Genomic DNA, 27189 nt, shown 5'->3' with positions numbered 1-27189 from the left:
ATTTAATCCCATTGACTTCAAACTTGCTCAGTACTATCACAAGGGCTTTGGGATCAAAAGTTATATAAATCTTTACTGCCTGTCACACTATGTGGGCGTGGCATAGCGGCAAAATATGGCGTCTCGCCATAACACATGAGACTGTATAACTTGACCATACATTGTCCAATCTGTCCCAAATTTCACACACGTGATTAGGGGCTGGCCTTGAACACACCCACATGTCAATATTGACACACAGTCATAGCGCCCCCTGCTGGCAACAGCAAGTAACTTGTTTTATACTTAGCCCTTGCAGTAGGTTTCACGTAGAGACACGAAATTTGGTACACACATGAATCATGTGGAGACGCACCAAAAAGCCTCTTAAACCCATACCTCAAACCCAACAGGAAGTCTGCCATCTTGGTTTGAAAATCGCACAATTCATAATTTTTACCCATTTCCACCTCGCATACTTTAATGAACTCCTCCTACAGATTTCACCCGATTTACTTCAAACGTGGTCAGTAGTATCACAAGGCCTTTGGGATCAAAAGTTGTATAAATCTTTACCGATGGTCACACTATGTGGGCATGGCATGCCGCCAAAATATGGCGTCTCGCCATGAAACACGGTACTGGATAACTAGACCATACATTGTCCAATCTGTCCCAAATTTCACACACGTGATTAGGGGCCGGCCCTGAACACACCCACATGTCAATATTGACACACAGTAATAGCGCCCCCTGCTGGCTACAGCAAGTATTATGTTTTACACCTACCCCGAGCACAGTGGTAGGAGACACTCCATTTGGGATGCATAGGGACTGAGCCCACATCGCCGCGCCCGACGTTGCCTCCCCCGATGGCTCCACTCGGTCCGGTTCAGTACTGCGCGCAGTCCTAGTTTTATACTTGTGTTTGTCTCCTGATCTCGTAAAATCTATGTCTGATTTCCCCAAATATAAAACCTCAAAAGTCGGTGGAAGGTCTACCCTCAGTATTTTATCCATACATTTCTTAAGCTGCGAATGGAGGGACAACTCCAGAACACATGAAAATGATCAGCTTTAACAGCTCCACTACATTTTTTTTTTATCATCCTTGTAGTTCCATTCAGTTATTCACAAAAACTCTCTATCTATAACTTCTTGATTATTGCCTGCAGAGGGCAGCAATTCTCAACTCTTTAACCATCAGTGTGCAGATACATAATTGTCCAGCAGAAAGCAGAGTGGTTGTTCAGCAGGGGAAAAATAAGATGTGCATTCAAGTAATATTATTACCAGCCTCGCCTAAAGTGTGTGGCTTTATTGTTTTCACCCTGTCATCATGTCAGAATGAGGCCCTGCAGTGGGAAGTACCCCAGATGTGAAGACCAAGTAGGAAAAGCAGTGTGGTCTTATCAAATACAGGAGAAATACATATTTTGTGAAGCTAACTGTTCTTGAATAAAAATACTGTACTTGATTTTGAGTTTCTGAATGTCTAAGATAAACATTGGCATTGTCATTCATCAAAATGAAAACAGTGTATACATAGAAGAAGGTCGTGTGATTGTGAAGTATGGCATTTGTGATGTTATCGTGTATTTATGAACAATCTCATTATCTTTCCTGGCTGTATTGTTGAGGGGAGGGCTAGCAACCCTATATTGACATTAAACAATCAATTTTCCTCTCTTCTTACTGTTTTTCAGATGTTTTCAACAGAAGACTCCTGGACATTTGGAATTGTATCCATTCAAGGATCAGGGCTCATAAATTGATATATAACAGTTTTGCACTTGACAAGAACACAATGTGTTATAGCCCTTTGGAAACTCTGCAGCAGTTTTGTACCAAGGTTATAATAGTTTAGGATTTTTCATTCGTTTTAGTTTTAATTCCGTTGTGATTTTTTGTTTTCAAATTCAGTTAGTTTTAATTAGTTTTTAGAGTGAGTTTGCTAGTTTTTCTTAGTTTTTATTTTTTGAAAATGCTTAGTTTTAGTTTACGTTTTATTAGTTTTAGTGTTCGTTTTAGTTTTTTTTGTAATAGGGTATTTGTTGGGTGCCAGATTTAAAAAAGTCACAGTAAATGTTCCTTTATTTCCTTTGTCTGATCCATCTCAGCCCCAATAAGTTTATTAAGTCATAAAACCAGATAGACGAAATCGGTTTCATATCAACCAAAAAGGTTTACGTATGAAAAAAGTTGACAAAGACAAAAACGAAGCACCTTTTCACTATAATTTTAGTTAGTTTTAGTTAGTTTTGTAACCACAAAATACAGTTTCAGTAAGTTATCATTTTTTAAAAACTCTCGTTTTTATTTTTATTTCAGTTAACAAAAATGCCTTTTCAGTCCTAGTTTTCGTTATTTTGTTAGTTTTCAATAACTATAATAACCTTGTTTTGTACAGTGTTTAAAATGTATATATGGATAACTCAGAGATACTAAATATATAACCAAAAGATTAATGTAAACACTGTCACATGGAGCATGGATTGGAACTTCTATCCAATATTAATATCAAGAGTATAAAGAGTGTTAAAGTTAAACGACTTAGTAGCAAAGCTCATCCATAACCAGTAAGGACAACAACAGAAAGTAAAACCCTGTATGTGACAGATCAGAAGTAAGTTACAACATTGCACAAAGTGACTGATCCTCAGCGATGAGTGTTCCTCAGCCCAGTAAGGGTTTCCTCGTCGGGGGAAAAAACGGACCCAGCATGAACCTCCCTCTCCACAGTGTGGGAGACCACAATGGGAATGCTTTCCCGAATTCCTCCTCCTCCTCCTCCTACTCTTCCTCTTGTCTGGGGGAGTCGTCTCCTGAGTCTCTGCGTAGTGTGAGCAGCCTCAGTGGGGGCAGGACTGACAGCCCACTGGACTATGACATGTTTGAGGTTACTCTGATGACAACAGTGATGACCACAACGGAAAAAATTAACAATTTGGTCATTTCAGAATGGGAGCCAGAGGAAGAACGCCATGAGGATGTCTCTGTGGGAGGAACACAGACAGAGATATCAGCATCCAATGACAACTCTGTGTCTGTTTACCTGGACGCAAACAGCTATGAATACCAGCAGGACACCTGGAATGACAATGATGACCTCATCAGTGGCAGCAGTAGAGGGAGAAGGCGTAGCTCTTCTACTCCAGACTCAGATGCAACAGAAATCCCAGCTGATAAAGATGATTATGATGAAGAAGAGGCTTTGTTCTTGTCTGTGAGCTCTGACACAGGTGTTGGGAGAAGCAGCATGACCCTAACAAACTCAACTAGTCAATCCAGCTCAGTGTGTGTGACAGCTGAGCTCCAGACTGAGGGGACTATGGCTATGAGTGGAGCTAATAATGACAGGTCAGAGCTGCTGTTAGAAGGGCTTGAAGTGGCCTGTCCCTTGGCTTTACTGGTAGAAAGCCAGGCAGAGCCTCCTGCTTCTGAGGACCTTCGTGAAACCACACAGATATTATATTCTCCCTCTTCTACCAATCCAGATCAAGATGGTGAGGGAGTTGCATCTCCTTCATCTGTGGAAACTGACAGATGTGCAGTGGGCCCCAAATCCTCCCAACCTCGTCACACCCAGCCAGACAGAGCAGCAAAAACTAAAACATCCACTGCTACTTCAACTATTCAGAAGACAGCAGTGTCCACGGCCTTCAAACCATCCAGTCTGGAGGCTAAGAGAGTTTCCAGACTGGACTCTAAAGATGTTGTGGCTAAAGTTGGATCACGGTTGACCTTGTCTCCACCTAAAACACCCAACCAGGTATTGTAGTATACAGTTTTTTACAACTGCGATGACCGGTTTGTCAGAACCTTAAAAACGTTTTCTGTAAATAAAAATAATAAACTGTAAATCACACTTGGAACACACAATTCCCCAAACAGTTAATTTCATGCTCAAATTCACAAAGTGACAATGACAGTAAATGACAGGATTTGCAGTAAACACTTTACTGTATTGCAAATGAAAATGACTTACAGTAGAGTAAAGAGGGGAAAAAATCAGCTGTCATTCTTTACTGTATTGTCAAATACACAAAAAGAAAAAGGAGCAGAAGAAATCACTGTAAAAGAGACAGAAAAAAAGCTTATCTGCTCAGTCGTCAGCATTGGGCCACATATTTTACACAGAAAGAAAAAGGAGCAGAAGCTGTGATCAATGTAATCTTCAATCCATTAGTTTTGAACATGAGGTTTTCTGTTTTGACAAACTGTGTGAAAGCAACAGTTGAAAATTCACCAGTTAACATCTACTGTTTTGGTCTTGATTTTGTGGCCCCCACCTTGATATGAAAGTTTACAGTTTTTTACAACCGCTATGACCCGTTGTTCAATACTTTTAACACTTTTTCAAAACTCTTCACACAGATACCACAACATCAGCCTGTGTGGACGATACAATTAACACAATTCTTCTTCTTTTGACACAAAATACACACATTTTACACGTTTAAAATTAGTTTGAACTCCTTTTACACACAAGCTCAATCAAGACCAAGAGAAATATTGTACAGCTGTCCCCTGTGTAAAATTTGTCTTCTACTCAGCAGAACACATCTGCACCAGCCAATGGAAAGAGAGCTATCTCCTGGGAGGAGGAAGCACTGACCGGGTATGCAGGTAAAAAGCAGAGGTCATCTGCAGGCCAAGTCAAAGTGGCCATGATGCTGAAATCCATCAAAGGAGGGAGCAGTAACTTTAAAACCAGCCACAAGACAACAGCTAATGGCTTTGCACAGACACAGAGGAAGGGTCCAGCTGTTGGTCGAACTCTCTCCACTTCAAGCAGCTCTGTGGGGTCTGAGGTGGTGGAGGAAGTTCTCCTGAACCCTCCCAGGACTGATGGGCAGGATAAACATGAACCAACTGGAGGTGTGAGGTTGAAACATCGAAGTAAAGATGTTCAAGATGGTCCTGGAAAGTCTTTAAAGACAGAGGCTGCTGTGGAGAAACCAAGGAATCTGAGCAGGGTGTGTACTGTGAGCATGTTAGAATGTGTTTAAACTGAGCTCCTCTGCCTTAAACTTGTGTGTTCAGTCGCCGTTGACTATTAGAATGATGTCATTTTCATTTGAACACCAACAAGAATCCAGAAACAGTTCTGGCATGAGATGGAGGTTATGTAACATAGCTATTATGGAACAGATAAGTGTTGCCATCTGCTGAAGCAACATGTGCAATATAACCTGTTGCTTCAATGTGTCAGTGTGTTATTGGCTTTATTAGCTCTTAAAGCCAGAGGCAGACAACTTTACCTATGTGGATTTAGGGTAACATATAGGAAGTGTCTTTAGCTTGGTTATTACAAAACCATTAAAAGTTTATTTTTTAGTTTCAGCTTTGCAGCTAAATTGAAAATAGCGGTCATGGATTGTGCTCAAGCAGGGTATACTTTAAGGTAGTTTAGCATTGTTTTTGCAATCAGAGGTGTTTAGCATCATTTACTTATGCAGGAGAGACAAGGCCACCGTAGTGTGCAGTGTGTTTTAAATGAGGGAGTGGTACATGTGCTCGGTCTCTGGTATGTGTTCAAATTCAGTGAGCCAGTGACAGGTTTAAAACCTGTTCCAGCATATTCTCACTTTGGCTGCCTCAGGGCTGCTGTCAGTAAAGAGTATGTGTAGAACAAGCGACACACATGTACAGTATGCTACAATGTAGCCTTTCAGAAACAAATATGTGTAAAAACTAGGGTTGTCAAAAGTATCGATACTCAAAAAAGTATCACACAGTATGACACAGTGTCAGTATACATAAGCATAGAGTTAATAAGTTTACATCAATGTTGGTGACATGTTGGTGAAAAGTGTTATTTTCTCTCTTGAAGTCCCAGAATGAAGCAGAGAAAAGTCGGCTTTTCAAGCTTGCCTCATATTGTGCACAGCATACAACCTCAAAATATTGTTCTAATTGTTATTGTTTATTGTATTTATGTATTTATTTTTTGCACGACCTCAGTCCTGAAGCTTGTTATCATAGCTACAGTTTCTTTTTGCACAACTGTTTTTTATTATAAATATTTAACCTGTGGTTCTGTTAATTTTTACATGTTGTATTTTTCTTGTTAATAATTTTAGGGTCTTTGTTTTTATCCTGGTGATATCGAAAATGGTATAGAGTATCGAATATTTTCCTGAGTATCGGTATCGAGTTGAACATTTTAGTATCGTGATAACCCCAGTAAAAACTGCTGTTGATGACAAGCTCTGTTTTCTGTGCATCAACCTTTAAAGTGAAATAGTTGTGATTATAGTCAAAAAAGGCCACGGAATCTTGTCACCTTCCTCACTGAATTATTGCTGCACAGTGCTTATTCCATTCTTGATGATTTGATAATATTCCCATCCATACTACCCTACAAAGCCTAACTGCTGTAACTACACAAGGGGTTAAACTGAGAAAAACTGCTTTAAAGTTTTCTAACTGGCCAGCCAAACAGGTTATATGTAGGTTAGTGATATGACACTTATTTCTACATGTATTGATGAAATTTTTATGCTCAAAAATCATGACAATTTATTCGAACGTTAACCCCAAAAATGTAGTTAGTGCACTCTGGTTTTGCATTACTATTAGAACCTTTTACAAAAAAAAGTGTTAAACAACTCTATTCAAAGATTTGTTTATTTTAGACTTAATATTATAAAGAAATGTTATATTTTAGTCTTAATATAATTTTATCTCACCTTTTCCTCACTTAATCACTATCTAGATAATAATTTCCCTGTCAAATAATCTTATTATTTCTACTATTCACAATGAAGGCATACAAGGCTACACTGCTTTTGTTTTATGTTTAAATGCGTAAATATATGCAAAGCAGAACGTGGTAGGTGCAATTACTGCTGTCTGCTTTGGTTTTGAGTTGGATTTTGTCGTTACTGCAATTTTTTATATAATTATTTCTCTGAAATAAAGCAAAATTGAAATCTAAAATTTTGTCACAAGATAAAACAGACATCAAGGAGTTCATTTTTAGTTATAACTCAATTTTGACCAAAAATGTAGTTATTGCAGTTTGACTTTGTAGGCCAGCATAGTCGTATGAGAGGTGGTCGTTAAGATGAATGATTCAGTTAGATCTACTGAAGGCCTACTTTTACATTATTACTTTATCAATATTCAGAGAAATGGTGTGACACCTGTGCAGTAACATTTCCTCTCCGTCCTCCCATGTATTACAAAAACAGCATCAGTCTAGCTGCCAGATAGCATGTCAACACATGATTTAGTGTGTATTGGTATGCTACAGTAATCCTTGGGCTCAGCTTCTTGGCTCAACTATAAAGTTGAGGTTACAAGAAAACTCTGAAGTGTTTGATCCTCTCTGTGTTTTTGGGGTCAGCATGAGGAGATGAAGGGGACCTGGCAGAAGGCTTTTTTAATGTAGGGACATCAGGGATTTTATCTCATTTCATTTTTTCAATTTAATAAATCGTCTTTTCGAACCAAAAAAATATACAACATAAACTACAACAGCGTAGGCTAGATGCATATACATACACATACTCACATAGGCACCATTAAACAGATGTACATAAACATATAGACATTTACACACATACAGTATATATAGCCCGATACATATACATGCGTCTGCCCCGTCTAAGTAATAAGCCAGTTAACTTAATATCCACTACACATTTCCTTATATCATTTTGGTCTGAAAAAAAGGGAGTAGGCTGAAGTATAAAATACTTATCTAGGCATATCCCCTGATACTTGTGAACATTTTCTAAATTCTTCATCACCTTCCTAAGTTTCTGACTGCTCTTTTAGCACAATATAACACAACTCTGTCTTTACATTGAGCCTCTCCTTTGGAAAGTCTGAGACAAATGCCAGGTCCTCGTCCATAAACTCACTCCATGTGTGCTGGTGTTTATAGAGTCAGAGGGGGAGGAACACTGAGGGATGGGGGTGGGTCTAAGACACACACAGGGGGAAAAAAAGCCTGGTCAGAGCTGGGATTCTTAAGGGGAATGTACAACACAACACAATAACAACTTTTTTTAAACTTCTGGTTGCGGCACACTCCCAATGCTCCCTCCTACCTTTCTTTCCTGCTCTCTCTTTTCCTCCTCCCCCTCTGTCTTAGCACACTCTCCCTCACTCCTCCCCTTTGCTCCTTCACTGACTCCCTCGCTTCCCCCATTCCACATTTCTGACCGAGTACGGAATTGCTAACACAATGGTTTCGGTGCGCAGTTCGGATCTGGGGCCACTTGGTTGGGACGGTGTTACTAAACATCATCTCTTTCTACAGAAAGTCTCCACCAAGCTGGGGCCCAATGCCAGGCAGCAGGGGAGAGGCACCAGAGTGGATAAGGGGCCCAAGGGACCGGATCCACCTCCAGGTTCAGGGACTGGACCTCTAGGACAGGGGAGCCCTGGACCCAGGCAAATACAAAGTGATGGCTCCACATTGGGAGAGGGTGGACATAGCGCTGGGAGTGGATCATCAAAGAGGCAGAGCCAGGGTGAGACAACATAGTTTCTGTATGTATATATATATATATATATATATATATATATATATATATATATATATATATACCAGCTATTTCACTGCAGACACATTTGACACATTTGACTTTATGAAACCTGAAATGTATACAGACAGATGGATTGTATGTCTACCCTGCTTGCGTCAAGCTCCTCAGTTGCCTGTCAGACATATAGACTTCTGTCACTTTGTGTGTGTGTGCGTGTGTGTGTGCGTGTGTGTGTGTGTGTGTGTGTGTGTGTGTGTGTGTGAAATGAAAGAAAAACTCTGCTTTGTCTCTGCAGCAGACTCAGGAAATTAGCAGCCTGACACTGCAGAGCTGCAAGTTAAAATGCCTTCCACATACCACTACACACACACACACACACACACACACACACACACACACACACACACACACAAACAAACACACACACACACACACACACACACACACACACACACACACACACACACACACATACACACACAGAAATGCACTTATTCATTTCTTCACTTTGTCACATACAGTGAACAAGTTGCTGACCGATGCTGGTTTGTCTGTCTGCGTGAATGCTCCTGGTTAAATCGTTTCTCGTCATGTATAAGTGTGTTTGAGCTGCAGTGCTGCATAAAAGAAGAGCTTCATCTCTTGAATCTTCAGTCTCAGTCTGCATTTCCATTAAACTTTACAAACTACAGCTAGACACTCGAACTCTCTTGACGGAGGAAGTTAAAGGACACATTGGTCACATTTTTCTTTTTATTGCTTTTCTTTTTTCTCTTTTTTCTCATCCTCTTTAGTTTTTTTGTTTCTCCTGTCTGTCCTTCTGAGGCCAGTGTTTCCTGTCTGTAACCACGTGTGTCTTGCTAAATATGCTGGTGATGAGACATGGTGAGACACTCAACTTAAACATGGTGTCCCCTGTCTGGTGTCCAGTGGCCTGTAATTACACTCTTGTGTTTGTGTGTGTAACTTCAATCTTGTTTTCCATAATCACTGAGCTGCATTTTGTCATTTACATTTACGTAAAAATGCTGAAATGTATCCGTGTGCATGGTGTAAAGCCAGATGTTTCTCCTCATAAAGGTCACATACCCACAGACAAAAGCTTGTCTGTCCTCTTTGCTGATGCAGAGGAACAAATGGAGCCTCTTGACCTTAGACTGAGATCGCCATCAATGGATTCCTTTGAGCATGTGAATCTGCATTGGGCCGTTTTGAATTTGGTTATGACTTGATTACTTTAAACAAATCTTTTCCGGTTTAGCCAATGTATTCATGTGCTGGATGTTTTTATCTGTATTTCAATGTGATAAGCTTCTGTTATCAGTTTAATCTGCTTATGAGATCAAATAAATTCAGCTAAATGAGGGCAAAATGACCAAGGAGTAAGTTTAGGGTCAGTTTTTAATAGATTTTCTTCGTCTCGTGTCTTCTTGGTTCATTATATATTAACTGCCAAGCATGCATCTGAAAATCTCATCACTGAAAAGTTTAATATATCCTGACACACTGACGCTGCAGCATATGGTTGTACCAAAGTATCCTGGAGTCATGCAGTTGAGAACAGGAACTGGCCAAAAAATGTATCCTCTTTTTAGTGCCTACATGAGCTTATAGGAGGCTCAAACAACTGCCATGTTAGTTGACTGTTGAAAAGCATTTACAAACTTTGTTTTTCTGACTTTAAAGATGTAGTTCAGTTGCTGAGAATCAGATGTTCATAAGTTTAGTGTTGGAGTCACAGGTATCCCACAAGTTTCATTTGGATATATGAACTGAAATGAACAATACTACTACTACTACTACTACTACTAATAATAATAATAATACATTTTATATATAAAGCACTTTACATGGTACTCAAAGACGCTTTACAGTTAAGACACAGTGAAAATGCAGTTACAAGTAAAAACAAACAATTAAAATCAACAGCATTGGTCAAACATTAAAAGCAGTTCTGACACGTTGAATTTTGACAAGTTTTTGAAGGTAGGTGGATCTGAGCAGTCTCTGATGTTGTTAGGGAGGGGGGGCTATTGAGAAAGCTCTGTCGCCCCAGGGTTGGTGCTTGGTCCTGATGGGAGGGTATAGGAGATTAGCTTCAGAGGATTGGAGGCTGCAGGAAGGGGTGTGGTGATGGAGGAGATCAGTGAGGTAGGAGGGAGCCTGGTGGTGGAGGAGATCAGTGAGATAGGAGGGGGCCTGGTGATGGAGGAGATCAGTGAGATAGGAGGGGGCCTGGTGATGGAGGAGATCAGTGAGATAGGAGGGAGCCTGGTGATGGAGGAGGTCAGTGAGGTAGGAGAGGGCCTGATGATGGAGGAGGTCAGTGAGGTAGGAGGGAGCTTGGTGATGGAGGAGATCAGTGAGATAGGAGGGGGCCTGGTGATGGAGGAGATCAGTGAGATAGGAGGGGGCCTGATGATGGAGGAGATCAGTGAGATAGGAGGGAGCCTGGTGATGGAGGAGGTCAATGAGGTAGGAGAGGGCCTGGTGATGGAGGAGGTCAGTGAGGTAGGAGAGGGCCTGGTGATGGAGGAGGTCAGTGAGGTAGGAGGGGGCCTGATGATGGAGGAGATCAGTGAGGTAGGAGGGGGCCTGGTGATGGAGGAGGTCAGTGAGGTAGGAGAGGGCCTGGTGATGGAGGAGGTCAGTGAGGTAGGAGAGGGCCTGGTGATGGAGGAGGTCAGTGAGGTAGGAGAGGGCCTGATGATGGAGGAAGTCAGTGAGGTAGGAGAGGGCCTGGTGATGGAGGGCTTTGTGGGTGAGGAGGAGGGTTTTGAAGTGGATGCGATGTGGAACAGGTAGCCAGGAGTTTCTGAAGGAAAGGAGTTATGTGGTCATGGGAGTTCCCAGCAAGGAACTAATTCTTTATGAAAAGGATTTCTGCTCCCTCCTTTTTCATCTCAGGACTTGGTGGTAACATACTGGGCAGTTAGAACAAGCTAGAACAAGTTTTTTAACCTCAAATCAATGATGTTGATCTGATGTGTGTTTGTTCAGTACTACTGTTGTGATGTTTATTTAGCCATACCATTTGAAATTGAATGTGAGTTGTGTTTACACTGAAACTAGGCCTTCACTAACTAACAAATTCATTTTGGGTTTACCATAATAACTCATATACAGCACACTTGAAATTGGCCCTTTTACAAACACATAGGTTTTCAAGTAAGCATGTCCTCCAAAGAGCAAAAGGGCTCCGCCATTATGATCAGCTTCTTTGTCTACCCTAACGGTCGGCCACACACAAACATAATCTTTTCTTCCACATTTCCACTGTAAATAGTCTTTTAGATTAGTTATTGTGTATTTGGTTTGCTTTACTTCATTTTTAGAATAGATATCTTTTTGGACTGTACACGCTAGGGGTGTGACGATACTCTCAGCTCAGACGAGACACGATATTGGGTTCACGAGAACGAGACAAGACGAGATTTTAAGAAAACTACAATGACAAAATATATGGCTGGACCAACAGACTTTTATTTAAGTGAAAGAATTTTAACTTTATATTATTGGCTGTAGTTATTGGCTATATTTTAATAATTGGAAAAAATGCAATTGCTAATATCAGCTTGATATATATCATGCATCCCAAGAATTAACTGATGTGGAGGAGCTAAATGACTACCTGTATGTGGCATAAATAACTTCCTCTTTACATTATATCTGATCAGCTCACAAAAACAGGTGTAGGTTATGTGATATTAAAGATTTAGCTGCACTTGAATGTACTTGGATTTATTGAAAACTGCACTGCATTTAAACATCTAAACAGCAGCTTTTCATTCACCACATAGCCAACATCTATTGGCGTCTCTTTTTTCTCAGTTACATACACATAATTTGTGATAAATACAAATAATTATTTTCTCAGGTTATTTCCAATTTCATCAAACTGTTTTAGACCAAGTTTTATTCTCAATTCTTTTTTTGTGTCTGTAATGATGAATAAAGCTTATTTTTGGCCTGCTGTATTACTCTCTTTCTCAGGTATCCCCAAACCTGGCAGCGCCGCAGAACGAACCGCTGTTCCTGGTCCAGCAACATCCAACAAACCAACAGTCAATCAGCAGCCAGTCAGACGACCTGATGCACCCACATCTAAACTTCCTGTGAAAGGATTACCCACAAGCCCGAGTTCCTCATTACTTGGATTCAGTGAGATTAGTGAAGCCACAAACAAAGGTGAGGTGGTGGGGATGTGTGCAGTTTTTAGATGAGCTCTCTTTTCTCTCTTGCTCAAATACAACTTTACCTCCTTTTTGTACTGTTTACGCACACATTTCCTGAGTATGCACAAACACACAGAATCTGTCTCCATTATTTACAATCAGCTGCTAGTGTACTGATGCTAATGAAGATCTTATAAAAAAGCTTCGAGGTGAGATGTATGGCCAGTTCCTCTTGCACCACTCATCCTGGGAGTCTGGGAATGTGTGTGTGTGTGTGTGTGTGTGTGTGTGTGTGTGTGTGTGTGAGTGAGTTTCCATGTTTGAAACATTTCATTTTTAATGAATGTCTGTGGAATGTCTGTGGAGTGTGTGCATGTGGCTACAGTCTATGGTGTATGTGCATTGTCACCAGCGCCACTCCTACTGTAAATGAACACAACCTCCCTTCACTAAATCTGAACACTACACACCACATTTCTTTCCCTTTATTGTTGTATACAAGTTCCTTAATGCTGCAGTTAAATGTTTTGCTAATTACTGTGTCCAGCACATAGACTGTATATAAATAATGGACGTAGTCTCCGTGACATCACCCGTTGGTTTGTGGCCCGTTGGAAGCATCGAGTTCAGCGTTATACTCGTCGCCATCTCGCGTCGCCATCTTGTTTCCGATACGCGGAGCAGACCATATCTGGACTGTGGAGGAGGAGAGGGATCTGATCACTGACTACAGCCTCTCTACACCTCAACCTGACTGAGAGAAGCTGCTGCTAATTCATGTTAGCATTAACTGGAGCATTAATTGGGATGTTAGTTTTGGCTAGCAAAAAAAACAAAAACAAAATGTATGTTACTGACCTCAGAAAACTGAGCAGCGACTCCTTGGAGTGTCTGTTAGTCCAACCAAACACCGAACAAGACATTTTTACTGAACAAAACGTTCAAATAAACTGTCATTAAGTGAAAATACAGTGAAAGGGTCAAAGTTATGAGACCAAATTGGTAAACATCCTCTTTTCTACCAACATAACGTTATATATAACTTTATAGACACGTTGCCGTGGATACGCATTGCTGCCTCTCTCCTGATGATGGCTCGTCTTGTTAGTGACCTGTCAATCAAAGGTAGCCACGCCCCAAATCATAAGATTGTTTATCTTCTATTTTCTTCTAAATGGGGCCATTATTAGAACTTTTAACATCAAATTGTCTTGAAGAAGATTTTTTACTAGCGATTGAGACTATAGTGTTGTCCTAAACCAAAAAACCTGAGGTAATAAATCAAGTGAGATGTTTTAAAATTTTAAATTATACTCTTTATGACAATAAAAACACAAATATGCTCAGCGAACTGTTTTAGACCTGAAAAATGTAAACATAGGTTGCAAATATGAACATATAAAGGTAACATTCAAATATAATAAAAATTACCACAAAAATTACCACAAAAACATGTTTATTTATAGGAACAGTGTTAGATGATTAGACCCTTTTTTTCCATTTTTACTAAATGCCACGCCTGCCTCGTCCCATCCTACTTTTACACTTGAATACATATTTTTGTATTATCAAATTAAAACGATCATATATTTGGTTTTACATGACCTCGGAACGTCAAACATAAAACTGGAGAAAGTTTCAAGTCTGTAATTTGGAGTGAAGTCGACAGCAGCGCTCCACGTGACCTCGTTTTTTGTTACGTGCTTTGAAAAAAGACACGTTATAGACTCTAGAGGATTAATATAAGAAATGAGTGTATGAGTTTACTGTGCCTTTTCTGATTTTAATGCATCAATGACGAAGGGTGCATACTGTAGGGGCTTTAGCCATCAGTTCCTGTGATTTTTTTTTTTTTTAATGCAAACAGGATCTCATACCTCAGAAGGGAACAGGAAGGTTTCTTGTCCTGAGAACAGTTTTTGGCTTTGTCCTGTTGTATTGTCATATACATTTTGACCCCTGCTACTATGTTGTTGTATGAGTAGTAAGAGTTTTTACTGTTTTTGGTCATGTGACCATGATTCATTTATTTAAGTGAAAACTGTTTTGTGCCTGGGGGAGAACACTTTCGTCTTCTCCTATGTGCATGAAGTAAAGTCTTAATTTACACCAGGTTCTGCATTTTTCTTAGCAGACTGCTCCTACCGTGCATAGCAACATCACTGCAAATGGAGTGTTAAGTACCTTGGACAGATAACTGGGTCTGTGTTTGACAACCACAAGAGAACTAATCTAATCTCTGAATAATTCCATAATTTCCTAATGGGTTTAATATTAAAATGGTTATATTTATTGTTCTTAAGTATGAAATGAGGAATTAAAGAAACCCACAAACTGCGCCTCATCTCAGTTTAACTTGCCTGTTTATGATTCAATTTGTGCTGTATAATTAGAAAGTTATCTGGGTTGTTTGGGTGATAATGTCCTTTTTTGTCCATGATTACAGAGTTTGGTCTTCTCTGTCTCCACACGTTCTCTTTTCTCCTTTTTTTATTATTATTATTTTTTTTATGATTCCTAACACTGAAACTCAAACAGAAAATTTACACACTGAACATCCACTTAAAATTCTGCTTTTATCTATATAAAGCATTCTTGGTTATTTAATATGCTCTTTTTTTTTTCAGATTCTCCAGCATCTCCAGGACGCCCAGCACCAACAGGGACCAAGCCAGATGGGCAGGCCAGCAGAAGCACACTTCCTGTGGACATTCAGAGCACAGCAAAGCCTCTCATCTCCAGCACTGAAACAACCACCAGCAACAATACCAATACTACTGACGTTGTTTCTAGTGGTGTTGCTGCTACTTCCAAACCTCCTGCTCCGAAAAGCAGAGCTCTGTCACTGCAGGCCAGGCCCACTGCTACAGGTATGTGTGTGTGTGTGTGTGTGTGTGTGTGTTTGTACTTTCTACATAGTGAGGACCGGAACGCGTTTTTAACCAACAGAGTGAGGACATTTTTGCAAAGTGAGGACATTTTGGCCAGTCCTCACTTCTTTAAAGGCTTTTTTGAGAGTTCAGACTTTGTTTTCAGGGTTCAAGTTAAAATCAGGTTTATGTTAGGGTTAGTGTCGGCCTTTAGCTGTGATGGTGAAGGTTAGGTTAAGGGTTAGGGTAAGGGGCTAGGGAACAAGGTTATTATAGTTAATGAAAACTAACGAAATAATGAAAACTAGAATTGAAAAAACATTTTCGTTAATTTAAATACAAATAAAAACAGGAGTTAAAAAAAAGGGAATTAACTGAAACTGTATCGTGTGGTGACAAAACGAAAATTACAGTAAAAATGTCTTGTTCTCGTCTTTGTCAACTTTTTCCATACATAATGAAGATGGATAAGACAAAGGAAATAAAGGCTGTGACCTCTTTAAATCTCCCACCCAACAAATACCCCATTACAAAAAACTAAAACTAATAAAAAAACTAAACTAAAACGAGCAAAATCTTTCAAAAAACAAATTAAAACTAACTGAATTTGAAAACAAAAAATCACAACGAAATTAAAACTAAAACTAATGAAAATTTCAAAACTATTATAACCTTGCTAGGGAATTCACTATTCCAATGAGGACCATCACAAAGATAGAAGTACAAGGATGTGTGTGTGTGTGTGTGTGTGAGTGAGTGAGAGAGAGATAGTGACCCAAATCCTTCACATCAAACTAATTTAATGTATTTTAATGACACAGTGAAGGACATATGAAAATAATTTCTGAAAATATCAAAACTAATCTGTGCAAGCATAAGCAAGCACATGATTTTGTCTTCAGGCTAAGAAGCTATTAAGCTCCATCTAATGTTTTTTCCAGTATTAGGAAGTGTCTGAAGGCTGGTATAGTTCTTAATGTGAACCTTTCCTTTTGTCATTGTTGTGTGTATATACAGTATATGTGTATATGAGAAAGAGAGTGAGACTTTCTATGAACCTCTCCACCTGTAATAGGGACTGGGAAGCAGCTTGGCTTTATAACAGACGTGACTTGGGTGCTGATTGTTTGCATTGGAGAAATTAAACGGACAGCTGTTTCCGTGGTGTATCCTGTCAGACACTGGATTATATGGTCCTATTACAGGATGGCACATGAAAGAATTATAAGAATTGAAGAGCAAAGGTGACCCAGCAACTCTCAGGAGAGGGTGAAAACATAGATCAACTTGTTTTCACTATCGAAAGTACCTTAATTTGAACAGCACACTGTAAAAAAAACAACCTCTTGTTTTTAGGGTAAAAAAACAGCAGCTGTGGTTGCCAGAACTTTACCGTAAAAAAATATGGTGCAACTTTTTGTAATATTACGGTAAAATTATATTAGCACTGTTGATTTCACGTTTAAGATTGCCATTTTATTCCATATTTTACCGCAAGAAATAAAACGTTTTTCCATCAAAAGAAACGCTGTTCTGCCATATAATTGACAAGAAAATACTTCATAAATGAAGCATAAATTAAAGATTTTACCATTAAATAATACAGTATATTTTTTGTTAGAGATATGGTGTCTAGTACATTTAACAGTGAGAAAAAGTTCTTTGTTTTTTTTAAATGAATGCAAAAATGATCGCTTGTATACATATATTACGGTATATTTTTATTACAAACACAGTGCCAGTGTATTTTACAGTGGAGTAATTTATTTTAAAAAGATTAAAATGTAAAAAATACTGTTTTGGCTGATTTATACTTTTATGGTGTTTCATTTTTACTGAAATTAACCCATTTATGATTTTACGGTCCTTTACTGTCATGGTTTAGCAGTTTTTTACAGTGCAATGTTTGAGCATCAACCTGTAGCGAATGAGTGAAACACATTATTCTAGAGTTGTGTGGTGGGCCTTGACTTCCTCTTCATCCTGTTCACAGGTCTGAAGGCCCCAACAGTCACCAGCCACAATGCAGCCAAGACAGCCGCCGCCAATCAAATAAAGACGGTTTCTGCTGCCAGTCAGGTTGTGACAAGGCAAGCATCCCAGTCCCCCTTGCAAAGAAGCGGCTCAGCAAAACTCAGTCGAATTAACAGCACAGGTAAGTGTGTGTGAAGGGCTGCTAGTGTCTGTCAGTTGCGTGGCGATAAGTTTTGTACTTATGTTGTTTGTCTGCAAGGAGAGATGTTTTTGTAAAAAAGGGTGTGTCAGTGTCTCAAACCTGTTTAATCCCAGGACTCCTGGCAATAGCTACAATGCCAAGTCTCCAGCATTATCCCAGCTACTGGGTGTGATTTGTGTGTGTTTACACTTGTGGGTGCATATTAAATAATTATGTTAACCAGTTAATCTGGTATTCTGATGGTTTTTGGCAGAACACCACCCTGTTCTGTGCCAAAAAATAATGATTTGGCTTAAAACTCTGAAAGATGTTGCTGTTAGCTTTCTACTTTTCCTTCACGTTGGAGCAATAGCAGTGACTTTGATTTATTTATTTTAAAAGATTTCAGATGATGTGGCATCCTAATGTTTGTAAACATGATGGAATGTTTCCAAAAGTAAGAATAGAATAGTTTTTGACTGATATCAGACATCAGTAATGTAGACCTTTATTATAATTATAAGGTATTTGATCATTGAATTGAAAAAGGTTTACATTGTGGATTTTCATCAGTCCAGAGCCTCACATGAAAAAACACGAGGAATATGATAGCACCAATTTTAGACCAATACACGAGAAAGCTGAAACTTTTGAGTGACAGATGTTGTATTTGGTAGGCTGTCTGCTGTGATTGGTTGGAAACAACCTGAAATACTGTCAGCAGCTTTCACTTTGCATTCTGTATCTATCATCTGTATGTTGAGAACTATTTTAATTGGTATATGAGCTCATTCCATAAATTCTGAACCACCAATTGCCAGATATTTGCTGTTGCAGCTGCACTCTCACACACTTGCACATATTTGGGGAAGTTTAAGCAAACATAAGTATCATCTCCCTGCAGTGTCTCTGTAATTATTCTACTGCTCATCACACACACTTGTATATGCACAGACACATATGCATGTGTGTTCTTTGAATTTAGAGGGGAAACATATTTGCATCTCCGCAGGTCATTCATTCCAGCTGCCATAAGACTGTACAACACCAGCACAACCTGAACGTGTTGTAGTTTTCTTTCTTTCTTTTCTGCATATTTTGCATATAATTTGCACTCTGCACATGATTAACTTAATTTGCACAATGTTGTATAGAGTATATTGTAAATTGTTAACTGTATTTTTATATTAGATTTTGAGTGCAATTTTTGGGTCGGCTGTAACAAAGAAATTTCCCTGCTGTGGGATTAATAAAGTTGAATCTAATCTAATCTAATCTAATCTAATCAGTACTGAAATTCTACTTGAATCTGTTTTGGATGGATTTGATGGCATGTCACATCAAATCCAAAAACTCATTATAAAGCAGCTTTTGACATGATTTTGGTATCTAGGCATATTTTCAGGTTGTAATGCAAGTAGCAGATACACATGCTCTTATAGATGGTGTCTTATAGTTGGAGCATTAAAACAATGAACATGTTTACTGGAGCCCGTTTTCTGTAAAGTACTTCCAGTATCCTCCATGTGGGCCCTGTGGATGCTGCCTCCCCCCATTACCTGGAAGTCTCCAGAGGGCCTGTGGGGAGCCACTACTCATAGACATGCTGTCTACCACCACACATACCAACACACACACACACACACACACACACACACACTCTCTCTCTCTCTCTCTCTCTCTCTCTCTCTCTCTCTCTCTCTCTCTCTCCCCCTCTCTCTTTTACTTCTATCTTTGTGAATTCCCTTGCAAGGTTATAATAGTTTGGGATTTTTCATTAGTTTTAGTTTTAATTGGGTTGTGGATTTTTGTTTTCAAATTCAGTTAGTTTTAATAAGAGTGAGTTTGCTAGTTTTAATTTAATATTTATTTTTGAAAATGCTTTAGTTTTAGTTTAGTTTTTATTAGTTTTAGTGTTAGTTTTAGTTTTGTTTTTATTAGTTTTAGTTTTTTGTAATCAAATCAAATCAATTTTATTTATATAGTCCAAAATCACAAATCACAGATTTGGAGGATAGAGAGAGAGAGGGAGAGAGAGACAGAGAGGAGCAGGAGTTCTGGGAGGGGCACAGCAGCAGGTGATGAAGCGCTACCATTGGCCAGTAGTGATGGTGAGTGTAGAGTGGACCAGGAGAGGAACATTCCCATCTGGGGCCGAACCAGATCCACGGCAGTGAGACCAGCAGGAGTGATGCCGAGCAGGACCACAGCTCCACACCCTGTGAAAGAGAGAGCAGAGAAAAGTGCGAGTACTCTGGGAAAATAAAAGCTTGTGTCATGTATTATTGGGACATCAGCAGGGGTGAAAGTAGTTTTAAATTCTTGCCGGTACTATTACAAAAACCTTCATCTCTCTTTCACTTCATGCATTTTAAAATAGCAAAGTCAAAACCCAAACAAATAAAAACATTTAGATATTTTACTGTAGACTATCTGTAGGCCAGGAATTAGAAACACTTGACAATATGGTAACCCTAACCCTAACAAAGAAGTTATTTTTCTCTGCATTATTACTTTGGGGAAAAAATTGACTGTTTTGTAGTGTTTCTCTCGGTTTTTTTAAAAATTTGATAACTGACAGATATCATGTTGAAAGTGTTTCAGCCAACCACAAGAATTTGTGGAATTTCGTTGGTTTAATTTATCGTTTGTCCTGTCCTGGCGCAAGCGGCGTTTCTTGACGTCTGTGGACCAGTTGTGGAATACGTCCCAGTGCATTAAATCAAACGCACCGATGCCCAAAGCAACCGCTGTGTTTCGAAAGTAGACGCGCATACGCACTCACGTACTGCTGAGTGAACTCTCCGGTCGTTATCTCATAAGCAGTTTATTTTCCGAGCTGTTCTGTATCGTTAAAATTAAACAAAATAACATGAAACATGAAATAACAACTGCATTGCTTACTCTCCTACTGATTTTAACTGTGACATTTTGCAACGAACGTAAAGACATTAAACGTGCGGTACACGTTTCAAAGGCTGGGCGCAGAGGAGACCACCGGGCACTCTCCGAGGGGAGGTGGAGAGAGGGAGCTGCCCGGCCAAGGCTCCGTCCAGCATGGACTAAAACACAGCACGGACACTTCAGAAACTATTCAGAATGAGTTAAAAGGAATTTTTAAACAGACAAAGTAGTTTTTAAGACTGAATATTGCTAGCGCATCTATTTTCTGACCCAGAGTGCGGCCGTAACTGGCTTTGAATGAGGGTCATATAGCAGGCAGCCGCTCTCCCATCTTCCTGGTACTGCGTACCGCCACTGAATCTTTTAGTGGTACGCAGTACCGGACCGTACCGGCTTACTTTCGCCATCTTTCTCTATCTCTCTCTCTCTGATGTCACATCAGAGAGAGAGAAAGAGGGCCCCGGTGTATCGTGTCCCCCGACACATTGGGCCTATAGCGGCATAACTAGGGGCTGATCCAAGGCCTCAGCCAGTCCTAACTATAGGCTTTGTCAAAGAGGAAAGTTTTAAGTTTACTCTTGAATAAAGAGAGGGTGTCTGCCTCCCGTACTGAGACGGGATTTGTTGGGTGGGAGATTAAAAGAGGTCACAGTAAATTTTGCCTTTATTTCCTTTGCCTTATCCATCTTCATTATGTATGAAAAAAGTTGACAAAGATGAAAATAAAAGACATTTTCACTATAATTTTAGTTAATTTTAGTTAGTTTTGTAACCACACAATACAGTTTCAGTTATTATCTTTTTTTAAAACTCTCATTTTTATTTTTATTTCATTTTCATTATTTCGTTTAATTTTCATTAACTATAATAACCTTGTTCCCTAACCCTTACCCTAACCTTCACCATCACAGCTAAATGCCCGACCCTAACCCTAACCCTAATACATGGTTACCTTTACATAAACCTAATTGTAAACTTAAAACAAAGTTTGAGATCTCAAAAAAGCCTTTAAAGAAGTGAGGACCGGCCGAAATGTCCTCACTTCTCAAAAGTGTCCTCACTCTGTCAGTTAAAACATTTTCCGGTCCCCACTATGCATGAAGTACAAGAACACACACACACACACACACACACACATACACACACACACACACACACACACACACACACACACACTAAGCTTTGAAAGCCACACACATGCATTTGATTCATTCCCCTCTGTCTCTCATTCATGCACACCACTGCAGCCGTCAGGCGACAGAGGCTAGCAGTGTGGGCCTTTTAAATACCCAGTGGCTTTCTTTAGCTCCTTTTGTCACTTTTTTTCACTGTAATAATTCACATTGACATTTATAAATACACACACAGGGATTTGGTGTTATTGTCCATGAACTGTGCTGTGCTCTCAGGGGACTATTTATGTGTCATGGCTCGGTTGTAATTTTTGAAGGCTGATTTGAGGTTCATATTACAGTCTACAGCCCAGGACTGTTTAAGAGTTAATCACATTTTTTTTTAGATGTATTGCGTGCACTTTCTTGAGAAGATAGTGCCAGGAGTGTTGTAACAACAAAAATACACGTGTTTGGGAATTACTTAGCATACAACTGAATAAATTAGACTTGGATAATATAGGGGTGGAACTCTTTTATTCACCATCTTTATAAATAGCATCATCTCTGCCACTCCAAATTGTAATGTACATTTCTATGCAGACAACACTATTATATATTCCACTGGTTCCATTGGAAGCCTACAGTCTGCTTCTGATATATTTCAGATCTCTCTCATCAATCATAAGCTTGTTCTAAATTCTGACAATTCTGACTGAATGTATGCTATTCCCTCAGTCACTTTAAATTGCCCAGTCTGTTTTATTAATATTTATGACTCTGGCTGAATACCAGACTCATCTCAAAGATTCATATGGAAAACCTATCTAGCAAACTGAAGGTCAAAAATTGTCTACAATCTACAATTCTGTCTATGTCATTGAGACATTTGTTATATGTGTGTGTACACACTTACTTGGCCATTAAAGCTTATTCAGATTCTGTTTGAAAGCAGCAAGGATAAGGAGTTGGGCTCTGATTGTTTTTTTACTCACTCTGGTGACTGGTATGCATTAACATGTTAATGGTAATGTTCCTCTACAACAGTAAGCAATACTGGCCCACTGTTTTATGTCTAATACAGAAGTCTCTCACTTTGTTGCTGTTCTAGCTAATTGGGAACCTACAGGTGGGTATTTCAGCTCTGCTGTTTAATTTGCATTTGCTGTAGTGCAGTTGCACACCTGCCAATCCATTTTTTGTGCTAATCATTCCACATGTAGCTAATGGTGTACAGTGAAAAGTTTCCAGTTTTTAAATTCTGTTAGCAGCTCATAAAATTCCTCAAAGAGTTCTGGGTTAATCGTGGTCATTTCGCACTGTCACCTTTCAGGAATAGCAGATTTGGACCAGGCAGCAACCTTCGGGTCTGAGCAGGGAGGCAAACCAGGAACTGCCTTAAGCTGCATTCTACCGAAAATTCCAACAGGGGGTGCTGACAAAGGTTGCAAAAGCATTTAGGTCAATTCATTTCAATACAAAATGAGAAAACTTCTCACTTACCTCAGAAATATCTTTTAGGAAAACACTATGGTCTCAATCGCTATTAAAAAATCTTCTTTAAGACAATTTTATGTTGATAGTGTAAATAATGGCCCCAGAACGTTTAGCGGTTTGGTCTCATAACTTTGAGCCTTTCACTGTATTTTCACTTAATGACAGTTTATTTGAACGTTTTGTTCAGTAAAAATGTCTTGTTCAGCGTTTGGTTGGACTAACAGACACTCCAAGGAGTCGCTGTTGGTTAATGCTAACATGAATTAGCAGCAGCTTCTCTCAGTCAGGTTGAGGTGTAGAGAGGCTGTAGTCAGTGATCAGATCCCTCTCGCTCCTCCACAGTCCAGATATGGTCTGCTCCGCGTTTCTGAAAACAAGAATGCGACACAAGATGGCGACGAGTGTAGCGCTGAACTTGATGCCTCAAACAGGCCACTAACCAATGGGTGATGTCACGGTGACTACGTCCATTATTTATACAGTCTATGATTTGGACCCAAACACAGAAAGTACTGAGGAAAAGGCAACATGTGGTGATGCAGGAAGATCCTTTTTTGTTGGCATCGGAGGGCAATTTGAGCAACCAAGTGGTGGTTATTCTCGGCAGCTCAGGTTCTGGAGGGTCATCGCCGGCTATCGCCTCTCTACTGCAGCCGCAAACTTGGCAGGTCATGACTGCATTCCTTTGGCCACATACGCTGGCTTTAATAAATATGGTTAAATATCTGAGTGAACCAAACCACTAACACACATATTGTAAAAGTCCTTGTCCATAAGATGTCGTGGCAATTTTGACAACTGCACTAAGTTAATGGGTGAGCTAGCCTAACACAAAGCACTCAATACTCTGTTCAGCAAGTTTTATTAGCACATTCGTATTCCATACACCGCACAATCACGAATGGCTCTTTCACAGTACAACAAAGCCCCGTTAACCACTCAACTTATATCTGTTGTAGTTCCCAGCATCGATTCTTCTGCAAACCTCAATGCAGCCCTATCTTCCTGCCCCTACATCACATCAGGACATCACTTTGTGATGTTCCCCTCCCCCTGTCATGTTGCTATCAGAGTTAAGTTCACAGTTTGGGCCTTGTGTCTTGAATATCAAATAGGTCGCCGCCCACTTCATGTCCCACCATGCAGGAAACACCAAATTTCCTTCACAAACATCACTTATATTTTTGGATGCCATTTTCACTGTTGTAAATGTAACTAGTTTACAATACATGTGCAACAAAGGGGATGTTCAGTGTTCTGATATTGCAGACCATCCTCATCCAAAAACGTTGCAAAGCTGTCGGTGAAAGCTTAGTATGACCAAGATTTACATTTGTTGTTAGGTGGCAACCGCTAGTAGCCATAGTAAATAAGTTGGGAGTTAAGCTAAAAGTCAGGTATTGAAGAATAAGCAGATAGGAAATCCATAGAGGGAGGATGTGAGATAAACACAGGACTTTCATCCAGGATACTTATGTTTGTGTCACGTAAATGCATCAGTGAGTTAACCTAACCCTTGGTTTTGTTATGTGGTTTTGTGACATTGTTAGGGATGTAACAATGAGTAGTTTTGTGTCTAAACATAACCAAGTTACTGCTTTTACAACATTAACCATGTTACCGTGTGTGTGTGTGTGTGTGTGTGTGTGTGTAAAACAAATGCATCTGTGCTTGGCTAAGTAGTTTTAATATGGCACCTGCCTCTGAGAGATGAAAAGGAACCGAAGTGTGTGTGTGTATATGTGTGTGTATCTGAAAGAGAGGTAGTGAAACTCCTCCAGGCAGCAACCTTCAGGTCTGACTTCTCACTTGATTTATTACAAGACAATATGATGTTAACTGTGTAAAAAATGGTCGCATTTAGATAAAGATAAAGATGAATAAGCTTATTATTTGTGGCGTGGCAACCTTTGATTGACAGGTTGCTAACATAGCGAGCCATCATCAGGAGAGAAGCAGAACAATGCGTATCTACGGCACTGCGTACATCTTAATAGCTGAGAAGTTGTTTGCTGTGTTTTCATATTGGAATTTTGACCTTTTCACAGTCAATTTTCACTTCATGAAAGTTTATTTGAACATTTTGGCTATTTAAAAATGTCTTGTTTAGCATTTGGTTTTACTAAAAGACACTCCAAGGAGTTGGCGGTTAATTTTTTCCAGTAAGTAACGTACATTTTGTTTTAGTGTTAAGAGTTTATTTATTTATATAGACACGTCCTCACGCCTCCCCAGTCCAAATATGGTCCCTAGCGGATTAAAAAAACAATGGGCCTCATTCACCAATATCTTCTTAAGAATCTTCTCAGATTCTTTCTTAAGAAGATTTCTAAGAAGACCCTACGTCAGATTCATCAACGTGTTCTTAAGCCGCTGAATTGTTCGCAGCCGTGTTCTTAACTTGATGAAAGCCATCTCCTTGTGCCAGGTGAGTCTAATTAACATAGGATTAGCATAGGTAGCTGCCCATTAATGCCCATAAAAGGGCCTATAAAAAGGAGTGCAGGGCCGTGTGTAGAAACCACACAGAGGAAACAGCAACAGAATGCCTAAAGCAAAACGTAAATCCGTTGGAGCACAGGTAAAAAGAAAAAAAAAACTTTAGCAGTTCAGAACTAGAAGTTCTGCTGCAGGAGATCACTCGGAGGAAGAAAATTATATTTAGCAGCCTTAGTGCAGGTTGCACCAACACAAACAAAAAGGAGGCCTGGGAGGCAGTTACGCGTGCAGTGGAGGCATTAAAATGAACAAGAAATTGAAGAAAACGATGTTCTAATAATTTAACTAATGGACGGCATGATTTCCAATTTACTTGATTCATGTTAAAGTGTTGGCACATTTAATTTGATTAAAATTAAAAATAAAAATAAATGAAATGAATAAATAAATACATAATATGACTGAAATTTCACTGTAATGTATTTTATTGAACTGAGACAACACAACCATGCCAACATGTCAGCACTGAAATGTGCTTAAGAGTACTCCTGAGTGTTCCTAGGATTTGTTCTTACCTAAGAAAAATCCTGGATAAGAAAAAAATTAATGAATGACACAATCTTTGTAAAATCTTCGTAAGTAGGATTTAAGAACAAATTTGTTCATAAGAACGGTTCGTGAAATAATAGGCTCATTGATGGTCCATACAGTCTATAAACCAATGGGTGACGTCATGGTGACTACATCCATTATTTATATACAGTATATGAGCTACTCGCACTCTTTTGATGTTTTTCCTTTTCATGGTCATTTCATCACACCTAACCTTGATCTGATTGGTCCAACACGACTTTCCGTCATTCAAATGGAGACCAAAAGAGAATGAGAGACCTGAGAAAATAACGATGGAGCAAGTGAGTGAGGGAGTGAGCAAGCAAGGGGGAATGGAATAGAGGGGGTGGAGGGAGGGAAGAAGGGAGGGAGGGAGGGAGGGGGAAGGGACCAAGGGAGGGAGAGAGTGAGCGAGCAGCAAAGACAGATTATTCAAGTCCCACCCACTCCCCCTCGCCCTCCTCCCCTGCAGCATTCCTCCCTCTGTATGTGTGTATGTATACAGGCTTCACAGAGCTCTGGAAACAGCAGTAAAAAAGATCGAGTGTATAAATCCTTGTCTTTGTCCAGACACCCTGCATGTTAGTGTAAGAGACAGAAGAAACACCTCTTTGGTGTGTCAGTGGGACGGATTGCTGCATGTTTGTAACAGCAGAGATGGATAACTCATCATCAACGCAATGAGGATTTTCTTTCCTCCCTCAAACGCAGAAAAACACACATACGAGTACTGCCTCTTGCTTTCTCTCCATCTTTTATCGTTGGACGATTCAAGACCACCTGAAAGATAGTGAAATACGAAGCTATTTTTGGTGCCATTTTCTCTTCCTCTACTGGCTGGGCTACAGAAACCAGTGATCCTCTGGTGCTTTTTTTTTTTTTTTTTTTTTTCAGTGGATCTCATGGATTAAGGGCAGCTCGCTTTCTACTGCATTCCTTTTT

The 27189-nt window shown here is 39.6% G+C and overlaps 1 protein-coding gene across 1 annotated transcript in view; it reads left to right on the top strand.

The window, feature by feature from the left end:
- The window catches only part of LOC131973151 (microtubule-associated tumor suppressor 1 homolog), an 82141-nt gene that overhangs the window by 10562 nt on the left and 44390 nt on the right, over window positions 1-27189 (top strand). Inside the window, exons 2-7 of the mRNA XM_059335030.1 lie at window positions 1686-3751; window positions 4536-4958; window positions 8255-8468; window positions 12477-12671; window positions 15286-15528; window positions 17522-17683. Of these exons, the coding sequence (XP_059191013.1) occupies window positions 2645-3751; window positions 4536-4958; window positions 8255-8468; window positions 12477-12671; window positions 15286-15528; window positions 17522-17683 (2344 nt within the window). The 5' untranslated portion in view covers window positions 1686-2644. The remainder of the gene's footprint in view (window positions 1-1685; window positions 3752-4535; window positions 4959-8254; window positions 8469-12476; window positions 12672-15285; window positions 15529-17521; window positions 17684-27189) is intronic.

Source organism: Centropristis striata, chromosome 1 (assembly GCF_030273125.1).
Source record: "Centropristis striata isolate RG_2023a ecotype Rhode Island chromosome 1, C.striata_1.0, whole genome shotgun sequence".
NCBI classification, from domain to species: domain Eukaryota; kingdom Metazoa; phylum Chordata; class Actinopteri; order Perciformes; family Serranidae; genus Centropristis; species Centropristis striata.
This window is presented reverse-complemented; position numbering and strand designations above follow the sequence as displayed.